Source organism: Lagopus muta, chromosome 1 (assembly GCF_023343835.1).
Source record: "Lagopus muta isolate bLagMut1 chromosome 1, bLagMut1 primary, whole genome shotgun sequence".
Classification (NCBI taxonomy): Eukaryota; Metazoa; Chordata; class Aves; order Galliformes; family Phasianidae; genus Lagopus; species Lagopus muta.
Window position 1 is genome coordinate 101,744,404 of NC_064433.1, and position 24,627 is coordinate 101,769,030.

Genomic DNA, 24,627 nt, shown 5'->3' on the forward strand with positions numbered 1-24,627 from the left:
GGTATATCTAACCAAATAAGGCTGCTGTGGGTGTTTTATTTATTTAGTGAGTGAGTGGTTTCAGCACTTTCAGGCTGCTCATTGTTGGGTTTTGTGTGTTGATACTGCTGGCTTTGGTCAGCATGGAAATGCCACAGAGTGGTTTAAAAGCAGTACTATAAGTCTGGTGGCTAAATTGTTGGCAGACACTTATTTTTCTCTCTTTCTGTCACTGTTCCCCAAAAAAATGCCTGGTAGAGAGGGCTCAGTTTACCAACAATGTGGTGATACAGAGTTTTTGCATGAAGAAAGTGGCTGCAGGTGGGTGTGCAAATGCTGATTGTTTCTGTGAGCTGGAGGAAATCCAGGCAGAAAAAGCTATTGCGAGTCTGCTGCTGCTCCTAGGGCTGTAGCACACTCACGCTAACAATAAGTCTGAGTAATGCTGGCATTCATGTCAGGTGTATGTGTTGAGTAATTTCTAGTGTGGGTCTGGATCCCAACATGTTGCAGAGATAGCAGGGAATGGCCAAAAGCTAATGAGGAAAAGAAAGAACTAGGTTAATACTGAAAGAGCGTGACGGTTGTTGTAGAGCAGCAGAAGAGAACTTGCTTGGTAATTCAGCTGCAGGAGTTAAGAGCTGGATAAATTGGTCATAGGAAGTCAGCATAGCCAAGAACAGTGCTGAGGTCTTTTCAGCGAGAGCCTACTAAGAAATGCTAATAACCCATAGAAGGAGTGGTTGCTCTCAGTTAAAGCCTCTCTTATCTTTAATTTAGGGGAAAGTAGGGGAGTTGGAGACCATCAGTCATACGGTCTCAGTCTGCAGGAACTCCATAAACTGATGCTGCCTGCGAGTGTTTTCAAAGGTCAGCAGGCTAAGATTTGTGAGCTCTCTTGGTATGAGTTAGAAAATGTACAGAAATAGTTGCTATTAATAGTCACAGCAGCTGCTGGGGAGGTGGTACATACTGATGAACTGGCTCTTCTGAGGAACTTCCAGGTGTGATTTTTATTTTTATTTTTTTTAATTTCTTTGCATTACTGTAAGCTAGAATTAAAATTTAAGCTGGTGATGCTGAAAACAAATGCAGTGCGATGTGTCGGGGTGAGGACAATGCGGTGGCAATAAATAGCAATCTTACATAAACATCTCATGGAGCCCTCTGGGGTAGTTTGGTTCAGCAATAAATAAGGTGAAGATGTGATTTTTTTTTTTCTTACTGGCTTTAAAACAAACACTGCTTAGTGCTTGGGAATCTTTCAGACAGATGCAGAGGTTCTAAGTCAAAAAAAGTCACGTCTCCATCCCTTGAAGAACACAGCGAGCATGACTGCATTAGCTGTACAAAATAGCATTGTGCTTGGAAGTCTTTAAATTGTGTTTTCCCTGTTACATATGATGAAGTTCTCGAAGTTGACCCCCTGTCTTCTGTCAAGCCCTCTGTGTTTGCTGGATTAGCTTAATAAGGACCTATTTTGATTTCTAAATTGGAGTCCATTTTCAGGTGAGATGGAACTTCTTAAATTTGCAAGGCTGTCTATTTCTCTGAAGTCAGTACAAAATAACACTGAACCTGTCTGCCTTCTTACCTTTCTTGTTTGTTTGTTTTTTTGGATTGTTTTTTATTGTTGTTGTTTTTGTTTTCATGTTGTGGAGACACAGCGTGACATACAGGAATTCTAGAAAGCTTAAGAATTCAGGATTTGGTTGGAAGACCTTCCTGCCTCTGCAAGAGAGACAGACTTCTCAATCTATTATTATCTTCACAATTCAGACCCCTTGGTTAGATCTTCAGTGCTCAGGGGAAATTTTCTCTGTAAGCTTCATTGAAAAGTCTCACTATTTTCTAGATACTCATCTTTGAAGGGATCTCTGTTTCAGAGGGACTCAGTCAGCAGCAGTGCCACTGTTTAGTAAGGGTTTGTCTCTCTCTGCCAGCGGAGAGGAGATATAGGGAGCTGGTTCCTGGCTTGCTCTGTGGTATCCTTTCTTCTGATTACTACCCCTACAGCCTGCTTCTCAGTGTGCAAAAGGAAAAATGAAGATGACTGCTTTCCTTCATTGCCTACAGGAAGCATGAAATGCACCTGTACCATCACTGCAAGGCAGTGACAATTCCCTTTTTCTGTTTAGGGTGATTGTATTCAAGTTGGAACACTTGCTTTTACTATTTCTTGGCCCCCAAGGTCTTGTTCTCTCAGCTTTAGTGCTGCAGCTATTCTTTGTTCGTGTTACAGGGCATGTATTTCTGGTAATTGTGACTGCAGTAGGGCATATGGCATTGATAATGAGAGCTAAAATTACCACTGTTAATAGCAGATCTAATTGAGCCTGGATGAGGTCTCCTTGTTGCCTACTTAACTGAATTACACCAAGGTTGTTTTTATTGGTTGTTCTTTCTGTTGTTGGTTTTTTGTTTGTTTGTTTTTGTGATAATATTTGTATTTCCTGCTACAGACTACTTTGGCAGCAGCATGCTGGCAGCTGGATTCTGTTACAGAAATTGGCTGATGGTGTCATAAATGAGTAAGAATGTGGAAGTGCTCAAACTTTGACTTCATATTTTCTCTTTAGATGATTGACTTAACGTTTGCGGGATCATTGGAATCATCTTTCACAACTTAGAGCTACCAAGCTTGTCTGAGGCCACTGTCTAAATCCAGATGTTACTGGGGAAGCGCATGTGCAAACCTGTTTCTAAGGAAGTGAGCTGAAGTTGTTACAGACAGCTTTTACATATGGCTTCCTCAAAGGGTACCCCAAGTGCTGGTGGTCATGAGCAAGACAACTCTTTTTAAGTATGGGAAAATCATCTTGCATGGCTAATGCACAGGAAAATCAGCTCTCATTCCATTTCACATGAGTAAATAGTAGTGATACTCTTTCACTAAAGATAAACTGTGACATACATGTAAATCTTCTGCAGTAGCAGAAAGCAAGCTTCCCTTGTTAGATGGGGAGGTGAATCTTGAGGGCTGTCTGCATTTGGAGAATCAGTAACTAGTGACTTAACTCTGAAATTGAAATCTAAAAGTTTGTTACAATTCAGTTAGTTTCCATCAGCACTGTGAAATGTCATCTTTCTCTCGGAGTGTTTTTGAAGATGATCTCTTTATAATTGATTCCCTACAACTGGCATTCTCACTTAACAGTTCTCTCAGAGAAAGTCACATTTGGTGTCATGCTCTCTCCTAGCAATAATAGAGGTCAGTCCAGTGTAAAACTTACATAAAGGGAAGTTATTGAGCATCCACTCAGCAATAAAGATGGTGAAGGGCCTGGAGCATCTCCCCTATGAAGAAAGGCTGAGTGAACTGGGTCTGTTCAGCCTTGAGAAAAGGAGACTGAGAGGGGACCTGATCCAGGTCTATAAATATCTAAGGTGTGGGGGGCAGAATGGCGAGGCCGGACTCTTTTCAGTGGTGAGTGGAGACAGGACAAGGGGAAACGGCTGGAAACTGCAGCATAGGAAGTTCCGCACAAACATGCGCAAGAACTTCTTTACAGTGAGGTGACGGAGCACTGGAACAGGCTGCCCAGGGAGGTGGTGGAGTCTCCTTCTCTGGAGATGTTCAAGACCTGCCTGGATGCCGACCTGTGCGACCTGCTGTAGGGAACCTGCTTTGGCAGGGAGGTTGGACTCCATGATCTCTGGAGGTCCCTTCCAACCCCTACAATTCTGTGATTCTGTGATAGAATTGTTCTTATATCAAAACAATTAAGTCTGTATTTGCTATTGCAGGCTTTTGCCGGGGCTATATAGAATGGTTGAATTAAGGTTTCCCTGAAGTTACAGACTAACATCAAGCAGAACCACTTGTCACAGACTGTCTTACTGCTGTTTTTGATTGGTTGGTTGGTTGAGATTTTTTTCTCCACTGTGATGATTTGGTAAGTTATCTTAGTTATGTTAGCCCTCTCCGGTTTGGCAGCTAATATCTAGCCGGGCGTGTTTTAATGGAAACTTAGGGAAATGTTATGTGGAAACTGAAAGTCAAATATTTTACTGGCAATTTTCTTATTGTTAGTTCACCTTTTCCTCCCAAGAAAAACTGACCTTTTAAGACTAGTTTTTACTTTCTGGCATGTCGTTTTCCATCCTGATTAACTCTCAGAGAACTATCACTTTTAACAAAACACTCCTGCAGAAAAACCTGCCACATCTTCCTCAAAGTGTTGTACGTTACTTTGTTGTAATTCTACCACAGGAAGATTTGAGCAAATATTATGGTGCCTTTGTAATCCAGACAAATGATATGTTTCCAGAATGCTAGTGTTTCAGAAAGGAGAATGGGATAGAAAATGAAGCTGGAGCAATGTTTGGGTGATTGTGTGTGCTTGTGCTCACCTCTGTTTCCCAAGTTCACATTTTCTTCTAGAAGTCTCCAATGACTTAAGTCACCTTAATCCTCACAGGATATCATTGAGCACTTGAGTGCTTATTTTGTAATACTGGCAGAAGGTAAGCTTGGCAGCTGAACATCTGGTCCCATTCAGTTGTCACTTCCTAGCATGCACTGGGAGGTGAAGGAGCTTTTGGAGATGCAAGAAGGGAAAAATAGCCATTTCTGAGCAACAGCAAGAATACAACAACAGGAGTAGTTGTTGAACCGCTGGTGAGACTGTCGCCCCTCCTGGTTAACAGGAATCAAAGGAGGCATCCAGTTTCTTTCAGAGATTATTTCCAGGGGAGAACATGGTGGGAAAATACAGTAATAAGCCTTTCTGAATGCTTAATTTTAGGAAGTTCAAAACTCGGCTGTTTTCAGTAAGATCCAGCTTGCATTGTGATAACAAGTTGATCCTGACTTTTAAAAAAGTAAGAAATAATCAGACTCAAGATGAAAAGAACAGCTCTGGCAGGTATGAAGTTTCAATAGATATATATTTACTTAGTTTTTGTTAGAATCATAGAACATCCCAAGTCAGAAGGGACTGACAAAGATCATTATGTCCAGCTCCTGTCCCTACACAGGATCACCCAAAAATCAGACCACATGACTGAGAGCAGTGTCCAGAAGTAAGGATCAGCTTCGTAACATGCATTCAGTTCAGTCCAATTAAACAAATTAAACAAAAGTTAAATAAATGTTAAATGCCAGTAAATATTTGTATGTGAATGAATGAGTGAAATGAAAATGTTTTATTTTCAGTCAGTATTTCAGGTTTTCTTTGTATCTTGCAGTGAATGCTACTGCTACTTGCAGCTGAGCATAGTAAGGTAATGTGTAAGTAAGTGTAATGTGGTTTACTAATGCATATATATGTTGTAATCATTTGAGAAGGTCCTGAAAGTAAATTAACACAGAAAGAAATCAATGTTTATATACTGAATAGAGCAGCTGAAAATGTAGAAGAGGTAGAGGGAGATTGAGACAGCCTGGTAGTTGTAAGAGCTCATAAGGTTTTTAAGATGCTGTTTTTGTAGTACTGGATTGATAGTAAAGTGGACAAATTCAGGGACACCAGTCTTGCTGGTAATATCAAGAGTTTCTGCCTGGAATAGAAGGTATAGAGAGGTAAGCAGATGCATACCATAGTGAGAGTATGCTTACATAGTGTGAAGCAGTGCTTGAGGCTGCGTTAGCATAAGCTTTTCCTTCTTGCCATACAGTTTGACGAGGCCTTTACATAATTCCATTTTAAGTCAACTGCATTTTTTTTTTTTCTTTTTTTGTCCTGTAGAAGATCTACATCCTAGACATCACTTGATTCAAACAGTGCTAGTTGATAAAGAAGTCTCTCAAAACGTATTAAGTACAAGAAGTAGATGCGATTCTTCTCTATGTGTTCAGTTCAAGCACTGAATGGATGGCTCTGGTGCACTTCCAGAATTTAATGTACTTGGTTTTGAGCCTTTCAGTAAATAATGTTCTGGGGCATAAGAGTCATCTGGGAAAGCTGTTTTTCTACATGGAATCAGCAGTGTGTATGGAGATAGTGACTAAAAGCTGTTTTCAGCTCCTGTTGCTATGACTCTTGACATGAGTTCCAGTTGTATCTCTGGTTGAGTTCACAGCTCTCTAACAGTGCTCACAGTTGCTCTTCACTTCACAGCTGTGTTCAGGTTTTTATCCTCCCTTTTTGGGAAGGGGGAAGTGAAAGCATTGCTTCTGAGGCCATGTCCAGATTTTGCAATAAGTACAGGCTTTCTAACATAAATAGCCATGGGAGAATGTGCTGAATTCTGTGAGAGAGTAAGAAAGTGATATCTGTTTATAAGCTTTCAAACTTCTTTAAAGCTTATGCAAACCTTTTCCAAGTTATGTAAATAGAGAAGTGGGCATGGCTGATTCTCGTATACACAGCTGAGAGACTTGCAGGTGCAGAATGCTTCTATTGAGATAAAGCAAACGCCATGCCTTTTAGGGAACAATAAAGCAGTGCAGTTTTTTTGTGGGTTCTTGTTGCTTTCTTGTCTTATAAGATAGTCTTCAATCCAACAAAAAAATCCCAGAAAACTTGTGCTTTCTTCCAAAAATGTCATAGATGTTTAAGGCAGATACTTTGTTTTCTGTTCGAAGGGAATATCTATGCAACAAAGTCTACTTAAACAAAAACATTGTTTTTACAGTACTTTGGAAAGCTGAGAGCAGTCTTTATAACCAGCCTAGCATTCGATAAAAAACGGGAACAGAACAGTTCATAATTTCATCTAATTGTTGGGGAAAATTTGGATCTTACTGGCACTTTTAACAATTATGTCAGTGTGTGTTTTTATTTATTTGTTTGTTTGTTTATTTTCCCCCTCACAAATCACAAGAGCAGTCTGGGGGAGAGTGGGCTGGGTAGTGAGCAGATCTTCTGTCCGTTACTGAAGCAATGCAATATCTGTGACTTCCAGCAGAGATGAGAAGCTAAAAGCATTGAACAGAATACAGCAGGGGGTAGGGAGGAATTTTGTCTTTCTTTTAAAACTGAATAATTTTGCACGAACACAAGGAGAGTAAGATAATATATAGAATCAGTAGAACTAACAGTGTCATTGGTGTCCAATATGTGCATATATAAGCAGACTTCAGTTCTGGTAGCCCTGCTTACAGGCATACTATTTGCAATTTTATCTCCTGTGTTAACATGTTAGTAACCTAAGATTTACTCTTCAGTTTTGGGATGCAGCTAATCATCTGAAAATCAAAAGAAGAAGAAAAAAATTGCAGTATCATTTTGCTGCTGAATCCTGCATTTGAATCCCTACAGTCTTTGGAGCCCTATCCATATGGGCAAAGTCTTTAAAGCAGAAATGTGGTATGAAATCGGTTTTAAATTCTGAATTGTGCTGACTGAAGATAATTCATGACTTTTATCTGTCTCTACTTTGGGATGGGAAAAGTGAAGGGTGGGCGGATGGTATCCAAAAAAACTCTTACAGCTAAGTGTGTCAAGGGCTTGGCTAACTGGTTAAGTGGAAGGTATATGTAGACTTGGCTATAAGGAGTTGCATATCTGTCAGCCCTAAAGTGGATACTCTTTTGTGTGTGTGTGTGTGCGTGCGTGTGGAAGAGTAATTCATTTTGCCTTGTAAGGGACCTCGTCCTTAGCTGCCATAAAACATAACTTGCCACTCAAACATAAAGCATAAAAGCTTATAGGCTTCTTTTAACAAGTGTGCTTTCAGCTAAACTTAGATGGCAATGAGTTCGTCTTATAGGAGAGAGTTGCAGGTAACTATCTATTATTTAACAGACCATCTTGTTCCCTTTCTTGTCTTCTTGACCATTCCTAACTCTGCTGATGCTAGCTTGGTACCATACAGTCTTAATGCAAGATGAGCAGACCTGCAACAACAGTGGAAATAAATATGTAAATATGTCAGATCCTCTTCTTGCTAACGTGGATTGCTACGTGGCTTTGGAGCTAAACTCTGAAGACTTTTTTTATTTGGATACCATGTGATCATAGTGCTTATTCTGGTACGCATCTGCCTGTATAACCTACATGCCAGCATAGTGTTTAAACAGTTCTTCAGATACCTTTCTCAAAAGGAAATCCTTAAGCTGAAATTAGTTAGCCTGAGTTGAGTACTACAAAATACTACTATTTAGTCTTATTTCTAAAGGAAATTTAAGTTTAAGCAAATGTAGTGTCGTGCGAGTTCATAAAATATCCATATCTTGTGAACAGTTGGTGATAAAGAGAATCAAGTCAAAAGCAGGCAAAGCAGATAACAAAACAGGAGTTTAAAAAAGCATATATGCCAGTCTGGAAGTCATGATTTCCTGAAATGTGTTAATCCGTTGAATCTAGCAAGCATTTTAGATGCGTAATACCTGAGTTTTAATGATATATATCTTACATGAATAGTGTATCTTCTGTATTCTATATATGGCCGTTTCAACTTCCAGACTTCTATGGATCTTTGAAGTTGCACTTGAAAAGGTGGGCCAGGAGGTGAAATCATTAGAAAGATTTTATTTTTTAATTCTGAAAATATCTAATGGCTTAAAAGTAATAATAGTGACTACAAGGAACACATCAAAATAGGAATTAGTTTTGTTTCTAAATTATGACAAGATTATTTGTCTTCCATGCAGTTGTTCTCTCCCCAGGATTATTTTTTTTTTGTTACAGATTTTGTTTTGTTTTGTTTTGTTTTTTTGGTGACAGTGAAACAGCTGGTGCTTTCTTAGTTTAAATATCTGCTGACAAGATAATCAAGTCATGTTACATGAAGCCTCAAACTAGTGAATTGTGAATGTTGGGTTGCTTCCCAAGCTTGCCCTTCTGACGCAGTGCAGCTGAATTGCTTGTTAACCTTTCCCAAATATTCTCTCAAATATGTGGCTCCTGGCACACCTCTTCTGTTGAAGTGCTGTGATGATCACTGAGTTAACATGTACACTTGATTTTAAAAATAAATACAACACAGAGCTGCTCTGTTTATTCCTGTTTCCTGTGTAACAGTACAGTGTTGCTCTTCCAATGTTTTCTAATCTGAATACACATATGTTTTTTTCCTTGTGTTACTTCGACTGGGATGAAAGCTCTATGGTGGTTATTATTATTATTACCCTCTTCATTCCCTTTGAGGAAAATTTGGCACCTACTACACTGTGACCTATTGTTCTTAGCTCTACCTTCCGGAGGATATCTTCTAATCACCCTACATCTTCCAGCATGCAAAACATCTTCTGCTTTTCCTAGCTCTTCTTGATACATTATATGCATGTATTTGTACTGTAAACCACAACATTGATTGAAAGTAATAACATCAAACATAACTGCTAGCTGCTTCTAGCAGGAAGAGACTGTTGAGAGAACTTGGCAGTACTGTGGGATCATGTGTGAATGAAAGTGGGATGAGCTAATTTGGCAAACTGTGTGCAGATGATTTGGAAGAGATCACCATATTCTTTGGCTGGGAGAGAAGTGGCCATTGTACGTGCAGCTCGTATTAGCAAAGAAACTAGTCTGTAGCACTGTGAGGACAAAAGCTAGTATATAGTCCAGTGCTTCTGATCACTAACAAGATGCAGTCCTAAAATTCATGGTTCAAGTGAAATTCAGTCAAGTGACGCCTCACCATCAGCAGCTGAAAATGTCTCCTCAGAAATCCTAAATCCACAAAGCATTACAGAAACCTGACACTCCCATTTAAAGAGTATCCTACTGTTTTTGGAAAGATTCTTATGTATATACACTTTTGTTTAATGGACACGCTAGCTGGAATGAAGTCATAGTTTGTTCCAAAGTCAGCAGAAGTTGAATGGAAGGAAGCCAGTGCAAAGCTCTCTTTAAAAATTTGCCATGAGGAACTGTTCTTGCATCCATTCCGCATTTAGTACAGAAGTATATTCTAGGTGAATGCTTCTGAGACAGTAATGTATTTTTTAAGCTACAGATTTCAGATTGATCATTTCCTTCAGTGGAGGATATAAGGTGACAATGCTGGTTTGATTTTGACTATTTAATTTTTCTGAAAATGAGACATTTGGATGTGGTTGGTCTAATTGGCAATTCTACCTGTTACTGTGGATCTCTTTGCAGTGCCCAATTATGACTAGTTTGGTACTCATTTACCTTTAGAAGACACTCCTTAATAGGTACTCATCTTCTGCCATGAAAGCGCTTTGTAGAAATGCCTAGATTAATCAAAAAGGGGTTGGAAAGTCCTATGTGGAAAAAATGATTCAGACCTGAGAAGGGACTGAGGATGATCAGGAAGCTTGATTCTGGCTTAAAAAGATGACACTATTTATGGGAGGAAACATTCCCTTACTAGAACAACGTATTTGTTTCCAAGATCTGAAATCCTAGAGACCTGATGTTTTTCCTAGGACCTGGAAACATGACATGAGGAAGCTCAGTAGCTCTTCTAGTTCTGAGCAAGCAGGAGCTCCAGCTCTACATGGTGTTTTTTTGAATCATGACTGATGCAGCTGGAAAGTAAACTGAATCTGTTTTCAGGCTTTTTTTCGATGTGTGTTTGTGGGTTTATAAAAGACCCAACTTCTTGAAAGCATTTATCCTTTTGAAATTGCTTGGCAGTCCCAGCAAAAGTCACTTGAGTGTTGTGCAGACCTCTGAAATCTAGCATGGAACTTCTGTCTTGAAATGAGAGCCCAAACGGTTGTGTGGCTTTTTTGAGGGAGTTGTTTGTTTTCTCTTGTTTCCCAGCTCCCTTATGTTTCAGGGTTGATTTTACGGTTGATGTAAATCAGCCCAGCACTATGAGCCTCAGAGGGACATGCCGCTTTGCAGTGGGGCCTTGGCTTTGTCAATTCAGTAATCACGCTGTAAGAATCTCTCCAGGTATTTGGGCAGACAAGCGTTTTGCTGAACTGTTAGACCTGTTCCTTCACCTCACTGCTGCTGCGTGCTACATGAGGTGTGTGGGACATCGGCGGCCAACAGGCTGTGGGAGTGACATCTCTCCTAACGGTCTGCTGAAACACAATGGCACAGGACACAAGCCTTCAGCATCCTGATGCCTGCTGCAATAGGCAGCAGTGGGCGCAGCGCCGGGCCTTCCCGCGCTTGCACGCTGCCTTGAGCCGCCGCCGCGTTGCTGTGGCAACCCGAATGCGTAGCCCGGCGGGCGCTGGGCAGCGGGCCTTGGAGGCAGGTCTCTGTGGGGCCGCTGTGAAAACGAGAGCCATAAATAGTTGTTTGGTTAATAATGTATCTCTAAAACCGTACACATTCTAATTTCCCACTCCTTGTCACGCAGTAATCTGCGTTGGGACCACTGAAAGCAATTTGGAGGCTGTTTAGTGTTCTCTGGAATTCATTTACTTTGGTGTTCAATTTCTTCATAAAGGCTGACCTAAATAATCCTTTCCTGTCCCATGCCACTTGTTGTCTTTATTCCCTACTTTCTCCTCTACAGGCACTTCCAGTTCTGCCTTGCCAGCCTGCTGTCCTTGGGGCTGTGCTCCAAAGTGATCATGAATGTGATCCTAAACTCCCGGGACTGCTGCTGCTAACTAAAGATAATTGAAAACTGTACTCCTGCTATTCCTGACCTTCAAGTTAAGCAAAAAAATATCCTGAGAGTAGAAGTAAAGGCAACGTCAGCTGATGTGCTGGCCTTTCAGATTGCACTGAACAGCACAGACACAAAGCCGAGCATTAAACCGTTCCTAGGCTGGCATCCTGAATAAGAACTGCATTTCTAGTCCACTCTGTAATTGAGGCAATACAACAAAAGAGCTTTTTTGCCCCTGTGAGATTGAGAGCTCTTCAGACCATCCAACAACAGCTTTCAACACAGGTAGAAATTCTGCTCTTGGTCGCACTGACAAAGCTTCTGGCCCCCTAGGGAGCAGCTCTCAGCTATACCTAGTATGGCTCTCTGAGCTGCTTCTCATGTGTTTTCCATCACAAAGGCAGAGTTGCTGACTCTGATTAAAAACATGCTTTCTTTAACAGATGAATGTGAAGAATTCCTGTATTGTATTTTTATTTCTATATGCTACATCTAAATAAAATAGCGCTACTTACATTTCGTTGTTGCTTTTTCTTTCTTTAGACCTCTAGATCTGCAGTAAGTAGTAAACCCAAGAGAAACTTTGAAGATGAACAGCGTGGCCATTTAAATGCTTTAACTTTTCTTCTGTAACTGCTTACTGTTCTGTCATATTTTGAGAAAACAGCCTAAAGTACGCCTTCCTTTGATGTAATAGAGGTTTTGCAGGTAGGGTACTATAAAAACTGACTGTTGTGTCTTGCTTGGGTATCTGTAGAAATGTGTGTGTGTGTGTACATATATATATGCAGAATTTGACTGCTGTTGCTCTTTATTTGAGATCTTTTAACAAAGAAGGATGAAGAAAGTGCCTGATGACTAACTCAGCGAGACATGTAGTGTGTGTGTGTTGTATTTCTAACTACCCTACCATCTGGATGCTGGCCTTGTTAGAACCTTCAAATGAATGGCTTTGCTCAGGAGAGCAGGCAGAAGGGAGGACTAATCTACTGTGTGTGGCTCCGAGCCTGGTCTGTATGTAATAGGGGAAAATGCCTTTGGGTTTGGGGGAACTTTCTGGGGTTTCTGGGTTACAGAGGAAAGGTCAATTTTTTTAATGTAAGATTACTACTCAACTGTAGAGTTGGAATTGTAATTTTGTAATAGCTTCTCTTCTAAAAGAAAAGCCAAACCAAATGTTGAATTTAGCTGTCTTTTTTTTTTTTTTTTTTTTTTTTTTTCTTCCCATGCTTTGTAAAACTGGTCAATTTCTCCACGAATAAGAGATTTGTCAGGATTTAGGAAAGGGTGTATAGGAAAGTGGGTCAGGGAGAATGAGGGGAAGTTAACAGGTATCTGCATGCACAAATGCAAGTACTTTACAAGATTCTTCTTGAGATTGTTGATCTAGTAATGGAAAAGACACTTCCTTTGGGAATTCATAGGCTGTGCTGAAGCATAGAAGTTAGGCTGTATTACTCTGCCCATGTATATATATTTTTTTCTCTTCTGAGCCTTTTAGAAAAGGCTGCTGCTTTTTATGTACCCATCATTCCCAAGAGTGAAGATCAAGATAATGCATTTTTAGTACTGTTTACTGAAAATAAGTAGCCATGTGTTTTTCCCTCACTTGAGACTGTAGCAGCACAGATACAACTCAAACAACTTCTTAGTAGTGCCAGGAAACAAGCACTGCATCTTACTGAGGAGCAACTTTTCTTAACAAGTACGAAGTATTAAAAACTTAACTTAGTTAAAGGCCGTTTCATCAGGCTAGTAGAGAAATATCTCATTTGCCGCTGAAGCATGGATAACACATATATGTGATGTGGGATCCCTAGTTTTTTTGTCTTGATTAAAAACATCTGTATGGACTGTGTCCTAATTAGCCAAGAAGAGTGTTTAAAATCTTGCCATGTAATTCATGTACTGTTAAGATACTCTCAGGTGCTGTATGTATTACCCACCAGCTCTGGTGCCTGGATGACTAAAACTTACTGTGGTTAAATCCAGCAGTTTCCAAAACATTATAAAAGCTGCTGACAGCTACCACCACATAAGTGAAGGGATGACTGAGAAAGCCCTTGAGTTCTTTTGGTGTTTTATATCCCGCTGGTTTGCCAGCCCCAAAGTATGCGTTCTTTCCTTGGATCGCTGTGCTTTGCATAGTCGCATCATGCCTAGTAAAATACAAACTGCATCTGGATTTAGATGGATTCTACAGCCTCCCCTGCAAATGAGATTTCTTTTATATTTGTTTTCTGTATGCAGGCATGCAGGGTAGTTTCTGGTTGTTTTGTTGTTGTTTTGTGTTTGTTTTTTTGTTTGTTTTTTGTAAAACAGATAAGCTTTCCTAAAGTAAATCCTGTTCTATCATCATTGCAGTTCAAAAACTTACAAGATAAATGAAAGAAGTTGAGCTTTTTCTTTTTTTTTCATGATGCGTGTTAATTTCTTCTAGTCCAAAGTTTGAACTCTTAATGCCATGTTATATTTCCTAAGTGGGGCTGTTTGTGCTCAGTCCAGGCTACATTTTGGTTCATAAATCACGTTTCTGAAATTGGCTGGGGTTTCTGGCAAACACTGGAGATTCTTGCAGTTACAGTCTGTTAATGGTCCTAAGCTCTTTCCAGTGTGTTTACTGGAGGCTAGCATTTACCACATGACTTGATGGAAGACAGAAACTGCTTAAACACTTATCTGGTGACAGCAATGTGTTTAGGAATAGTGGTGGGTCTCAGCCCTGGCACACTGCTGTTAACATTGCCTAAACTGCCAGCACCACCATGAGCAAGATGGTAGGTAGCCTATTGGTTGTAGTGACCACATAGAATCATAGAATGGCCTGGGTTGAAAAGGACCACAAGGATCATCTAATTTCAATCCCCTTGCTACGAGCAGGTTCACCAACCAGCACACCAGGCTGCCCAGAGCCACATCCAGCCTGGCCTTGAATGCCTCCAGGGATGGGGCATCCACAGCCTCCTTGGGCAACCTGTTCCAGTGCCTCACCACCCTGTGTGTGGAAAAACTTCCTCCTAATATCTAACCTAAACCTCCCCTGTCTCAGTTTAAAACCATTCCCCCTTGTCTGATCACTATCCACCCTCATAAACAGCCATTCCCCCTCCTGTTTGTACGCTTTCTTCAAGTACTGGAAGGCCACAATGAGGTCTCCCCAGAGCCTTCTCTTCTCCAAGCTCAACAAGCCCAGTTCCCTCAACCTTTCCTCATAGCAGAGGTGCTCCAGCCCTCTGATCATCTTAGTGGTCCTCCTCCGGACCAACTCCAAGAGCTTCACGTCCTTCTTGTACTGGGGGCCTCAGGACTGAATGCAGTACTCCAGATGGGGCCTCACAAGAGCCGAGTAGAGGGGGACAATCACCTCCCTTTCCTTGCTGGCCATCTCTTTTTTAGTGCAGCGCAGGACACAGTTGGCCTTCTGGGATGCAAGTGCACACTGCTGGCTCATGTCCAGCTTCTCGTCCACCAGGACCTGCAAGTCCTTCTTCACAGGGTAGTCTTCTGAGGTGATAAATTTTATCTGAAGTTAAGTAGTTTCTTCACTTCTGTCTCTCATGTATGGACTATACCATCTATGGGCTACTTCACTGAGGAAAAAATATGGCAACACAAGCACCAAATGATACGTGAATGTTGTGGCCGTGACAAGACACAAGGTGTCATTTGAGTTCATAATGGTTGCCTTCCTGTTCTCTGTTGGGGAGTATTGCGAGAGAACTGTCTGTGTTATCTCTTGATTCTTTGGACATTGGACTTCCTAAGCTTTCAGTATCCTTTGAAATCCTTTGTTCAGCTTTGTTCTTGGCCACCTGCTACTTACAACTTGGCAAAACAAATACCACAAGACTACGTCTTTTCTTGTACTTATTACTTTGTTTTGATTCTGTTCTCATGTAATTTCCTCCAGACACCACAGTTTCCTTTGATTTGATTTGACTAATGCACTCTTCCTTGATGATTCCTCCAACTAGTGTCAGTTTACAGCTGTGTGATGATTAAATGGAAACTGCATTTTGTGGGCCTAGTTTCAAACAAGTTAAATTGCTCCCATGGAAGAGTAGGGGTTTGTCTGTTTGGTTTCTGGTTTTGTTGTTTTTCAGTGTGTGTATAAAAGCATTTGATGAATAAGAAGTTTGGTAGTACAGTTATCTGTCATCTTTTCTCTGTTGCTCCTCATATGGTGAATTAAAATCCAGTGCTTGAGAATTGGCTTTTGAGTAATTGGCAGTAACTTTTCTAAAAGGGCATTGTAAGGAAAAAGTGCTTTAGCTTTAAAGACCTCCTGCTTGATCGGGTTTTGATCATCGACTACCACTGCACCACCTTAATGTTCATGAAAAGGAGCATGTGTATGTGCAGTTTGTGTGTGACGAGGAAGGCTTTGTGCATCTGAATACTTTGTTTTTCTTTTTTTTCCTCACAAAATATTTAGTACCTGTTACATTGCATACCAGACTTGTGTATTCTGTAATCCCTTGATCCAGGAGGAAATGTACAAACTTGGTGCAATTGCAAGCTCCCAGTGCAAAGTACACAGAGTAATTTAAAAAAACATCTTCCACAGAAATAAGTAAGTACTTATTAAGTAAGTTCTTGCTCCAGAAGTCATAAAACATTATCTCCTATTGTGTATTCTAGCTCGTGAATACTTAAAACAGGTCAGGGAGCCTCTGTATGATCACTGTGTTAAAGAGGAGAGAGAATTTTCAAGTTCATGAAATGGTGTATGTAATATAATGGTCAGATTGTTTTGTGCACAGAGAGAAGGCTGATATGCCAATAACTTATAAATGGCTTTACCCACATGCTTAGGGCCTAGAAATGCTTCCTACTCAAGTTTAGCTGAAGTCAGGGCCTCAAAACAAAATGTTCTACCTACCGTGAAAATCTGAAGGAAGATATTATTTCAGTAGATAACACGATTTTTTACATACAGGCTTATAGGACACTTAATTTTTGACTATTCTAGAAACAGGTTTGGGTAAAAGTAAAAGCTAAATTTATTTCCATAAATCTAAATAGGGCTTAATAGATGTAAAGGAGAATTATTTCAGCCTTTATTTTAGGCCAAGCTTAGACAAAATCAGAAAGATGGGCTGTGTGTGTAGGTAAAGGGGCAGCTGTTACTTTGGGAGGTGCTGGGGGAGAAGAGGGGCTCCCTCTTCTGCTCTTCTCAGGGCTCTTTTAGCAGTTTGTTCTGTTTTACTTTTCTGGAAGTCCAACAGGAAAGTTTCCTTTCTTGATGGAGTGGAAAAATTTGCAAGCGTGATTTGTAATGGAAATATTTTTGCAATTTCTGCAATCTGAGGGAACATAAATGGCAGTGCTTGAGCCATAATCTTTGCTTTGAATTTACTTTCATATTATAAACTTCTGCAGTAACTATTCTGGAGTAACACAAAGGTGTTTAAGACATATTGAGGACAGGATAGTTGCACATGAATTTGGATCATTTATTAATCTGCAGATGTGAAAATTCTCTTTATGTTGCCATGTGTGAAGCTGTATTCTCTGAGTAACAACGAAATGTTGAACTTGGCATTTGGGTTTGGGAGAGAGAGGCAGCAAGACACCTAGAAAGCAGCAGCTCTGAATAGTAGTGCAGGTGTGCTGGGGTACAGGTGTCGAGGCACAGCTAGGAGGCTGTGGGACTGCTGTGTGAGGCAAGGCCTGAGCTGACCTGTGCCAAATGCATGGCTGGGCAGAGCAGCCATCCTGGGATGCCTCAAGGACAGTTTGGGAAAGAGAGGGCACACAGAATGCAGCAGGGAGGGTTGAAGGGAGCAGGAACAGCCCTGCAGGCACCCAGCAGAGAGAAGGAGGAGCTGCAGGTGCCCAAGCATAGTTGTCCCTGCAGCCCTAGAGCCCATGGTAGGATCGGGTGGATGTTCCCTGAAGTGAGCTGCAGGGAAAGCTCTGCACTGGAGCTGAGCAAAAGTGTGCAGAGAGGAGCTGTTATGACTGACTGCACTCCTCGTTCTCTATTCTCTCAGTCAATAAATTATATTAGTTTTCTTCAGTTGACTCTGTTTTCCCTATGATGGTAGTTGATGAGTGATCCCCCTCTATTTCTGCCTAAAGGCATTTTCATCTTACTTTCCTTCCTTGTCCCAGTGAGGAGTTGTGGTGAGAATGGCTGGATGGATGACAGGCAGCAAGCTAAGGTCAACCCACCTCAACAGGATACTAGAAATGAACAACTGAACCTCTGCTGTAGTGGTGCAGACTCAAATAGTTACTGTAACTGCTCTATGACTCACTGCTGTGATGGTTAAGGATACTCATATGTCAGAATCTGTATTTTTAAAGGAAATTGGAGACGTACTAGAGAATTATGGAGAAAGGCCCATGGGAGCATCTTAGATGGAGGATGGAATATGTAGTACCAGGCTAGAACATCAGGGAATGATTTTGGAAAGAAAAGCAAGAGATGACTTCTGTGTGATATATTTATATAAAGAAAATGGCATCCTAACTTGGAGCTGTGAGTACTCATATCCGAAAACCAGATAGACTCAGTGAAATGATAAATGATGAACACACTTTGACAGAAGTAATGAGGAACCAAAAGAAGATAATGAGAAGCAAGGGATTTTTGATCTGTTTGTGTTTTCAGAACAATACTGGGTAACCCAGATATGCCTAATGAGGGATGAGAAATTAATTTTTGGACAAAGGAGGTCTGTGTGTGCAAGAGGCAAATAGCAGGTCAAACTGGACTAGTTTCTATCACTCAAAAATAAGATTACACTCCTCTTTTGAACTAGCTATGTTTCTAAATATTGGTGATGGGGAATTGTACTCACTTCTTCATACCCTCTGTAGCAGTTGCTCAGTGGCTGATGTGGGCATAGGAAATTGAGTGTGAAATGAGTGTCCATACTGTCCTGAATTTTTTTTTTATCCCTCTGGAACTTGAGATGCTTTTGATATAATATTGACATAAACCTGTGTAAAGAAATGTATTTAGTTGTTCCTGCAAGGCAATCTGAGGGAATGCAGACTGGAGTACTTTCTTGACTTTCTTGCCAGTTACTGCACATATGTTAGCCTGGATAAGCAACTTGTGGTATTTAGGAAAGAAGCCTGTCATATAACAGAAATACAATGAAAAATACTCCTGGGTTAATACAAGTTACTTGAATTAAAAGCAGACTGAGATGTTGCTCCAGTATAAAACAACACCTACTGTTTATATTGAACTTCTCATGTATAAATATTACCATGGCATTGTTAAAGAGAAACATTACATTTTATTTTTTTTTACACATACCAGGTCATAGAAAAACATGAATTGTTCAAGGTTACCCACATGGCCAGCCATACTCTAAATCTTAGTCACGTTCTTAGCAGACAATATTCAACCTGTACTGTGTAAGGAAGTCTCAAAAACTGCTGAAACACTAAAGAAAATTATAAGTTTTTATCACTGAACTGCTTTTTTTTTTCTGTCCTCTTACAGATCATAAGGTGACTGGAATTGCTATTGAGACAGATAATAAAAATGTAAAAGCAGAGGAGTTTAAAGGTATAGTATATGCATTGCTCTGATTTAAAAGTACATGTAATAAATATATGCAAGCTATGCAGACAGAAGCTGTGCAGTTAAGATTGTCTTCCTTTTTCCTTGGGCAGTGAGGAGGGTGGTGGTCTTGATCCTACTCTCTTTGTTGACTGCTCTTGTAATCTTTGTTTTGTCTCCATTTTCAGTCGCTTACAGAGTTGGACTAAATGCTCTCCAGAGGTCCTTTTCAACCTCACCTATTCTGTGATTCTTGTGACTTGTTTTTCAATCCTGATAGCTCACCGTAACATTGGCTTTGTTTCCTTCCACAAAAAAGAATTGTGAACTGATGGAGAAGAAAAGCATTAATCTTAAACAGAGATGTGAGGAGTTAGTGAATTTACCATTATTTTCTTCCTGTTGTCAGTAGCTATAAGTTAGTGACTATTTGAAAAATGACAGTAACTTTAATGACTGCTTAAATGTATACTTACTATCATGACTTTTATCATGGGTGGATAATGATTCCCAGTAATCAGCTACAGAAGTGAAGGAGGCAGGGAAGAAAATCTGATGTTAGCTGAATAGATGAGAGAGAGATCCCAGTAGTGTGTAAGTATGTGAGGTATGTGGCTTGTGTGGGTTTTTGTTGTTATTTCATTGTACTTGGTTGGAATGCAGAGAGATGGGTATTTCAGAATTGAAAGAGTTTTTTGCCGAGGCTTCATTCATCTACGAGATAATGGTGAAGTATTTGAATGGTCTCTGAAGCTGTCAGCTCCCTACCCATACGCGTGGCTTGTACTTTGTTATTTTGGTACTTGTATGAGAGTGAGATCAGTTTAATGTAGAAATGAGCATAATTTTTAGTTGTTTGCGCTAAGGGAATGTAGGAGCAGATAGACTTTGCTATTAATCCAAATGCAGCTGATCTGAAATGTGGTTTTTTTTTTTTTCACTTCCAATTTCTGTTACTGTAGAGGAGGGCTAACCAAATAATTGCCCTGGACCAGACATAAATCCAAAGCCAATGTTGTTCAGATCTCTCCAAGATCCCTGAGGGTACTTATCAGACTCATAGAGCCTCTGCTGATGTGCAGTTTCTTGTAGGTCTATCTTAATGAAAACCAAGTAGATTGTTTCTGGAAAATTCCTGTCACTGACTCTACTAGTATGGGGAAAAGCAGAAGAGAACTATAAGTAAGGAAGGCTTTTGTTACCTTTTCTCTGCTCTTTGTGCATTCCACTGCTCCCTTTCTGTACCTTTTCTTTGGATAAGATTAGTGGGAGGGCATCAATACAAGGCTTTTCTGAAGAGGAAAAAAAACCATGGCACATGAGACTGGCAGCTCTTTCAAGGCAGAGGTGACATGCTAAGCTGAGAACACTTCAGCTGATGCAGGCAGCTCAGCCAATAAAGACCAACTCATGGGACCAGCCAGCTGTCACAAGGTCAGTAGCAAAAGCAAACTGAGCTTGAATGATGGCTTTTCTTTGTTAGAAGGATACAAAAACAGAATGGAAAGGAAACTTCAGCAAATCTTAAGATTCAGGAAGCCTCCACCCAGCTACTCAACCTGAAGTCAGGAACCTCAGGCTTCCTGAGTGCACGACATGTTTTTGGAAGCAGCCAGTGCGTGCGTAACATGTTTCTGGCAAATAATGCCCTCTTGTCTCATTTTTTTCTTTCAAGTTTGGACATTATTTCCCCATGAGAGATCCCTAGTGCTACCAGCCTGGCCCCTTTGAAGTTTTTTGTTTCTTCACAGGGCAGACTGGGAGGTGAAACTCTAAGCACGGGTGTCCAATCATCTGGCTTGCCTGGGCTGCACTGAGTGAAGAGGAATGGTCTTGGGCCACATATAAATTATATAATACAATTATGTATGTAACTAACCAAACTTACTTTTAAAAAATATTTTTTAATTCAAATATAGAGGGCAACGAACACATAAATCTAGTGCGTTGGAAATGCATGCAAGTCTAAAGGGAATGGAAAGATTTGTTGGTACCTCTTGATCACCCTGCAGGTTTTTCTGCTGAGATTGAAAAGGAAGATGATTAATGCAGGCTGATTGTACATTTTTCAGTTGATGTTTGCCTCCTCTAAACCAGACAGGTATTGCCAAAACTTCAAGGGCTTTTGATACATGATGCTCTGGCCTATGCTGAAAGACAAGAAGTCAAGATCAATACTGTATTTTTTTCTTTCACAGAAGATCCTGAGAGATACTAAATTTCACTTATTAATAGATTCAGAGACAGTCATATCTGTGGTTGGAGACAGAGGAAAGAATCCAGGCAATTATTATTAATATTCAAGAGTTACTCACTACAGGGAAAATAATAAATACATTTTCCAGCATGCTTTTCCAGAGACATGAAACTACTGAAATGTTGAGTTTATCTAGATAACTCTACAAGCTTGTCATGCCTTCTCTCCCTGTTCAGTTCCCCCATCATGTCTATAGGCTTGCCCAGAGACCACAATTACTATGATGCAGGCTGCGTATTAGAGATGGCATATGCTCATTCCATGCTGCAAGGGAATAAAAAATAACAGTTGACCTGTTCCTCGTAAGAGACACTAATTTTGTTCTGTTTCCTACCCAGTTATGGCAACTATAGTAAAAAGCAGTAATTCTTGAAATCTCAGCCTTTGTATAATATGTTGTACATAACTAAGGGAAACTTGAGTGGACAGGCAGAAATGCAAACAGTTTTTTGAACCTTCTTTACTTGAGAAAAGAAGGAGACTCCATCTGCCTGGCTGCTGGAGCCCAGCTTGGTATATCTGGTGTCCTAGGGGTCTTTGTCCCAATCTGAGGGATACACATGCTGCTTTCCCATTTGCAGTTTCAGCCAGTAGCAAGGCTCTGTGTGCAACTCCGAGATGCACGCACAAACCACTAACGATGAAGTGCGACCTTCAGCTGCACCCACGTGTTATGTTGTTGAGGTGAAGTGCAGACAACTAAGCCTCTTTCCTCCTCTTTGGAGAAAGGAGTTCACTGGTGAAAGTGCTCATACAACGCTCTAGGTTCCAGAAGAACGCATACACATTCATGGATCTCCTGAGAACTGTCACAGCCCTTGTCCTACCTGCCTCTCTTGCCCCAACCCTGAGCTTCCTACTAGCCAGTTAGCTTGTTTTAGATTGTTGCTACCCCATATTACTATTATCTTTGCACTGAGAAAGTCGTCTGGATAATCTTAATGAAGCACATGCTCATCTTCCACACACCCTTAAAATAACCAATGTGAAATTGTATTTAAATATTTAAGTTACTTAGAATATTTAACCATCTTACTAGTGTGTTTTTCATTTTCACTGTTACAGGTAAACTACTGATAATGAATTCAGAGTCAATACACATAACTGGAAGAGAGTCCTTTTAATGGTGTTTGTTCATTGGCAGAAATATTGAAACATAAAACGAGGATAGTAGTATGGAATCTCTGCCCATCTAACATCTGAAGCTTGATCCCACTTGAAGGCCACTGCATTAATGGGAAATTACTATTTTCTATTTCTTCTTGTGTAAATCTGGAGAAGGTCTGATGACCTGCCTGGATGCCTATCTGTGCGACCTACTGTAGGGAACCTGCTTTGGCAGGGGGGTTGGACTCGATGATCTCTGGAGGTCCCTTCCAACCCCTACAGTTCTGTGATTCTGTGATTCTATGACGTTATTTTGAATAGATCCAGCCATTGCTGTCTGCTCAAGCTCTTTTAAAAGAGATTAATGTCACTAATTAATGTGTACTGCACACAACGATAAAGGTTCTAACTTTTTCTTTTGCTCTTTGTTCTTTTGTGCTTGTTTTTGTTTGTTTGTTTTCCCTCTCTAGAGGCTATTCTTAGTTGCAAGCACAAATTTTCAAAAGGGATGAGTCTAAGGATAGAATGGAAGAAAATCCAGTCCCAAGAAGTTTCATTTGTTTACTACAATGGTGAATTTACAGGTACGGTACTACAAGCTTGGACTAAGGGCTTAACACATCATTCTCTTGCACAGATATCAGCTCTCCTTGGGAATAACATTAGGAAAATGACTGAAAGAGGATGCTCTTGACTTTTGTCCTTTTGAGAAAAATAATGTTTCCTCAGGGGAAAAAAGAACAGCTTTTCTTCAGAAAATTCTCAACATTAAGTTATGTTTTTAAGAAAGTTAAATATAAGAAAATTGGAGACAAAGAAAATGGACAGTGCATGTTCCTTGAGGCTTTTTATAAATGAAATTACATTCAAACATAAGCTCACAAAAAAAAAAAAAACTGTTGAAAGCTCTGCACTCCTATCTAACAAAGAGGTTTCAGAAGCCTGCTGTAGAGCTAGGGGCTTAGGTATGAATAATGCAACAATGTTTATATACATAAAATATAAACTCAGCAGTACATTTTAAATTATTTGTACTCTTTTTCAAAAGTAGAATTTCAGTTTATACTTTGTTTAGAAGATTTACCTCAGCTCTATCTGTTGAAGAAAGCGTGGTTCTTTGGTACCTTGTACGTGACAAGTAAAGCTTGAGAAGTAAAATAAGGCCACAGCAATTTTGTTGAACTTGCAAGATGTGCTGGTCTTGTAGATGAACTTTTTTTCCTCGCATATGTTTCAGTTACAAAGACACTAGAACTCCTTGTTCTGTTTGTGCAAGTTTAATTTCATAACAAGCTGTTGAATGAAGAAAAGCTCATTGTAAGAAAACTGGCAATATCTTTGCTAAATCCATCATTTTTTTCTCGCAAAGTTAAAAAGTCAAATAGTTTGCTGTAGTCTCGCTCAGAATCCTTTTTGTAAGAGAATTAAATCAGTGATTGCCATCACTCCAGTCACTCCATCTTTTCTTTTTTTTAGTCACATGACTAGTGATATACATACTTTCTTGAAATGTCCACAGAAAGAAAAAAGTATTCTATCTTCCAACTGGAAATTGTTTGATGCTTCAGAGTGACTTTTCTTCTGGACTAAATGGGGAATTTTGTGGAAGGTTCTTACTGTCTTGGGAGGGGGATTACATATTGCCTCTTGGTGATAGATATCTAGCACTGCATAAATGAGCAATAGTTCATAATTTGTTTGGGATTTCAGAGCTAGTCAGTAAGAAACAGATATTTTCTGTAAGTGATAAACAGAAACCGCGTTGTCTGTTCTCTCTAAAAGGTGATCTTAGAGACCGAGCAGAGATGTTGAATACAGGAATCCGTATAAGAAATGTGACTAGAAAGGATTCTGGGACCTACCGCTGCGAAATCAGTGCGAAGAGTGAAGAGGGGCAACGCCTGGGAGAGGCTTCTATTACTCTCACAGTGTTGGGTACAAAGAAACTTTATCACTTAGATTTCTGTAAATGAATTCAATGATGGCAAAGGGTGTTACAAGAATGATTGTCCACGTAGAATGTAGCTGTTGGATTTTTGGATCTTTCTTGTGTTGGGTAATAAATATATGTTCTTGCTTACATTCCCATTCTACAGTATTCAAAGAAGTGCACGCTTGTATTAGAAAGTAACAGAACTTATTTCTTTAATGGTACGAATATGTGTTTTCATTGTCAAAAATTATCAACTATGATGATCAGTGTGATGATGAAATATCCGTTTCTACTAAAACTGAAGTTACTCAGCGGCTGAGAATCTGATCTTCTTTGACACTGGAAAGTCAGCATCTGTCAACACTTATCAAATATTCCAAAGCAGCAGTTCAT

At 40.0% G+C, this 24,627-nt stretch overlaps 1 protein-coding gene across 1 annotated transcript in view; it reads left to right on the top strand.

Annotated features, from left to right (window-relative positions):
* The window catches only part of JAM2 (junctional adhesion molecule 2), a 33,926-nt gene that overhangs the window by 1,948 nt on the left and 7,351 nt on the right, over positions 1–24,627 (top strand). The window contains exons 2-4 of the mRNA XM_048968107.1: positions 18,878–18,943; positions 22,772–22,885; positions 24,084–24,236. Coding sequence (XP_048824064.1) covers positions 18,878–18,943; positions 22,772–22,885; positions 24,084–24,236 — 333 coding nt within the window. The remainder of the gene's footprint in view (positions 1–18,877; positions 18,944–22,771; positions 22,886–24,083; positions 24,237–24,627) is intronic.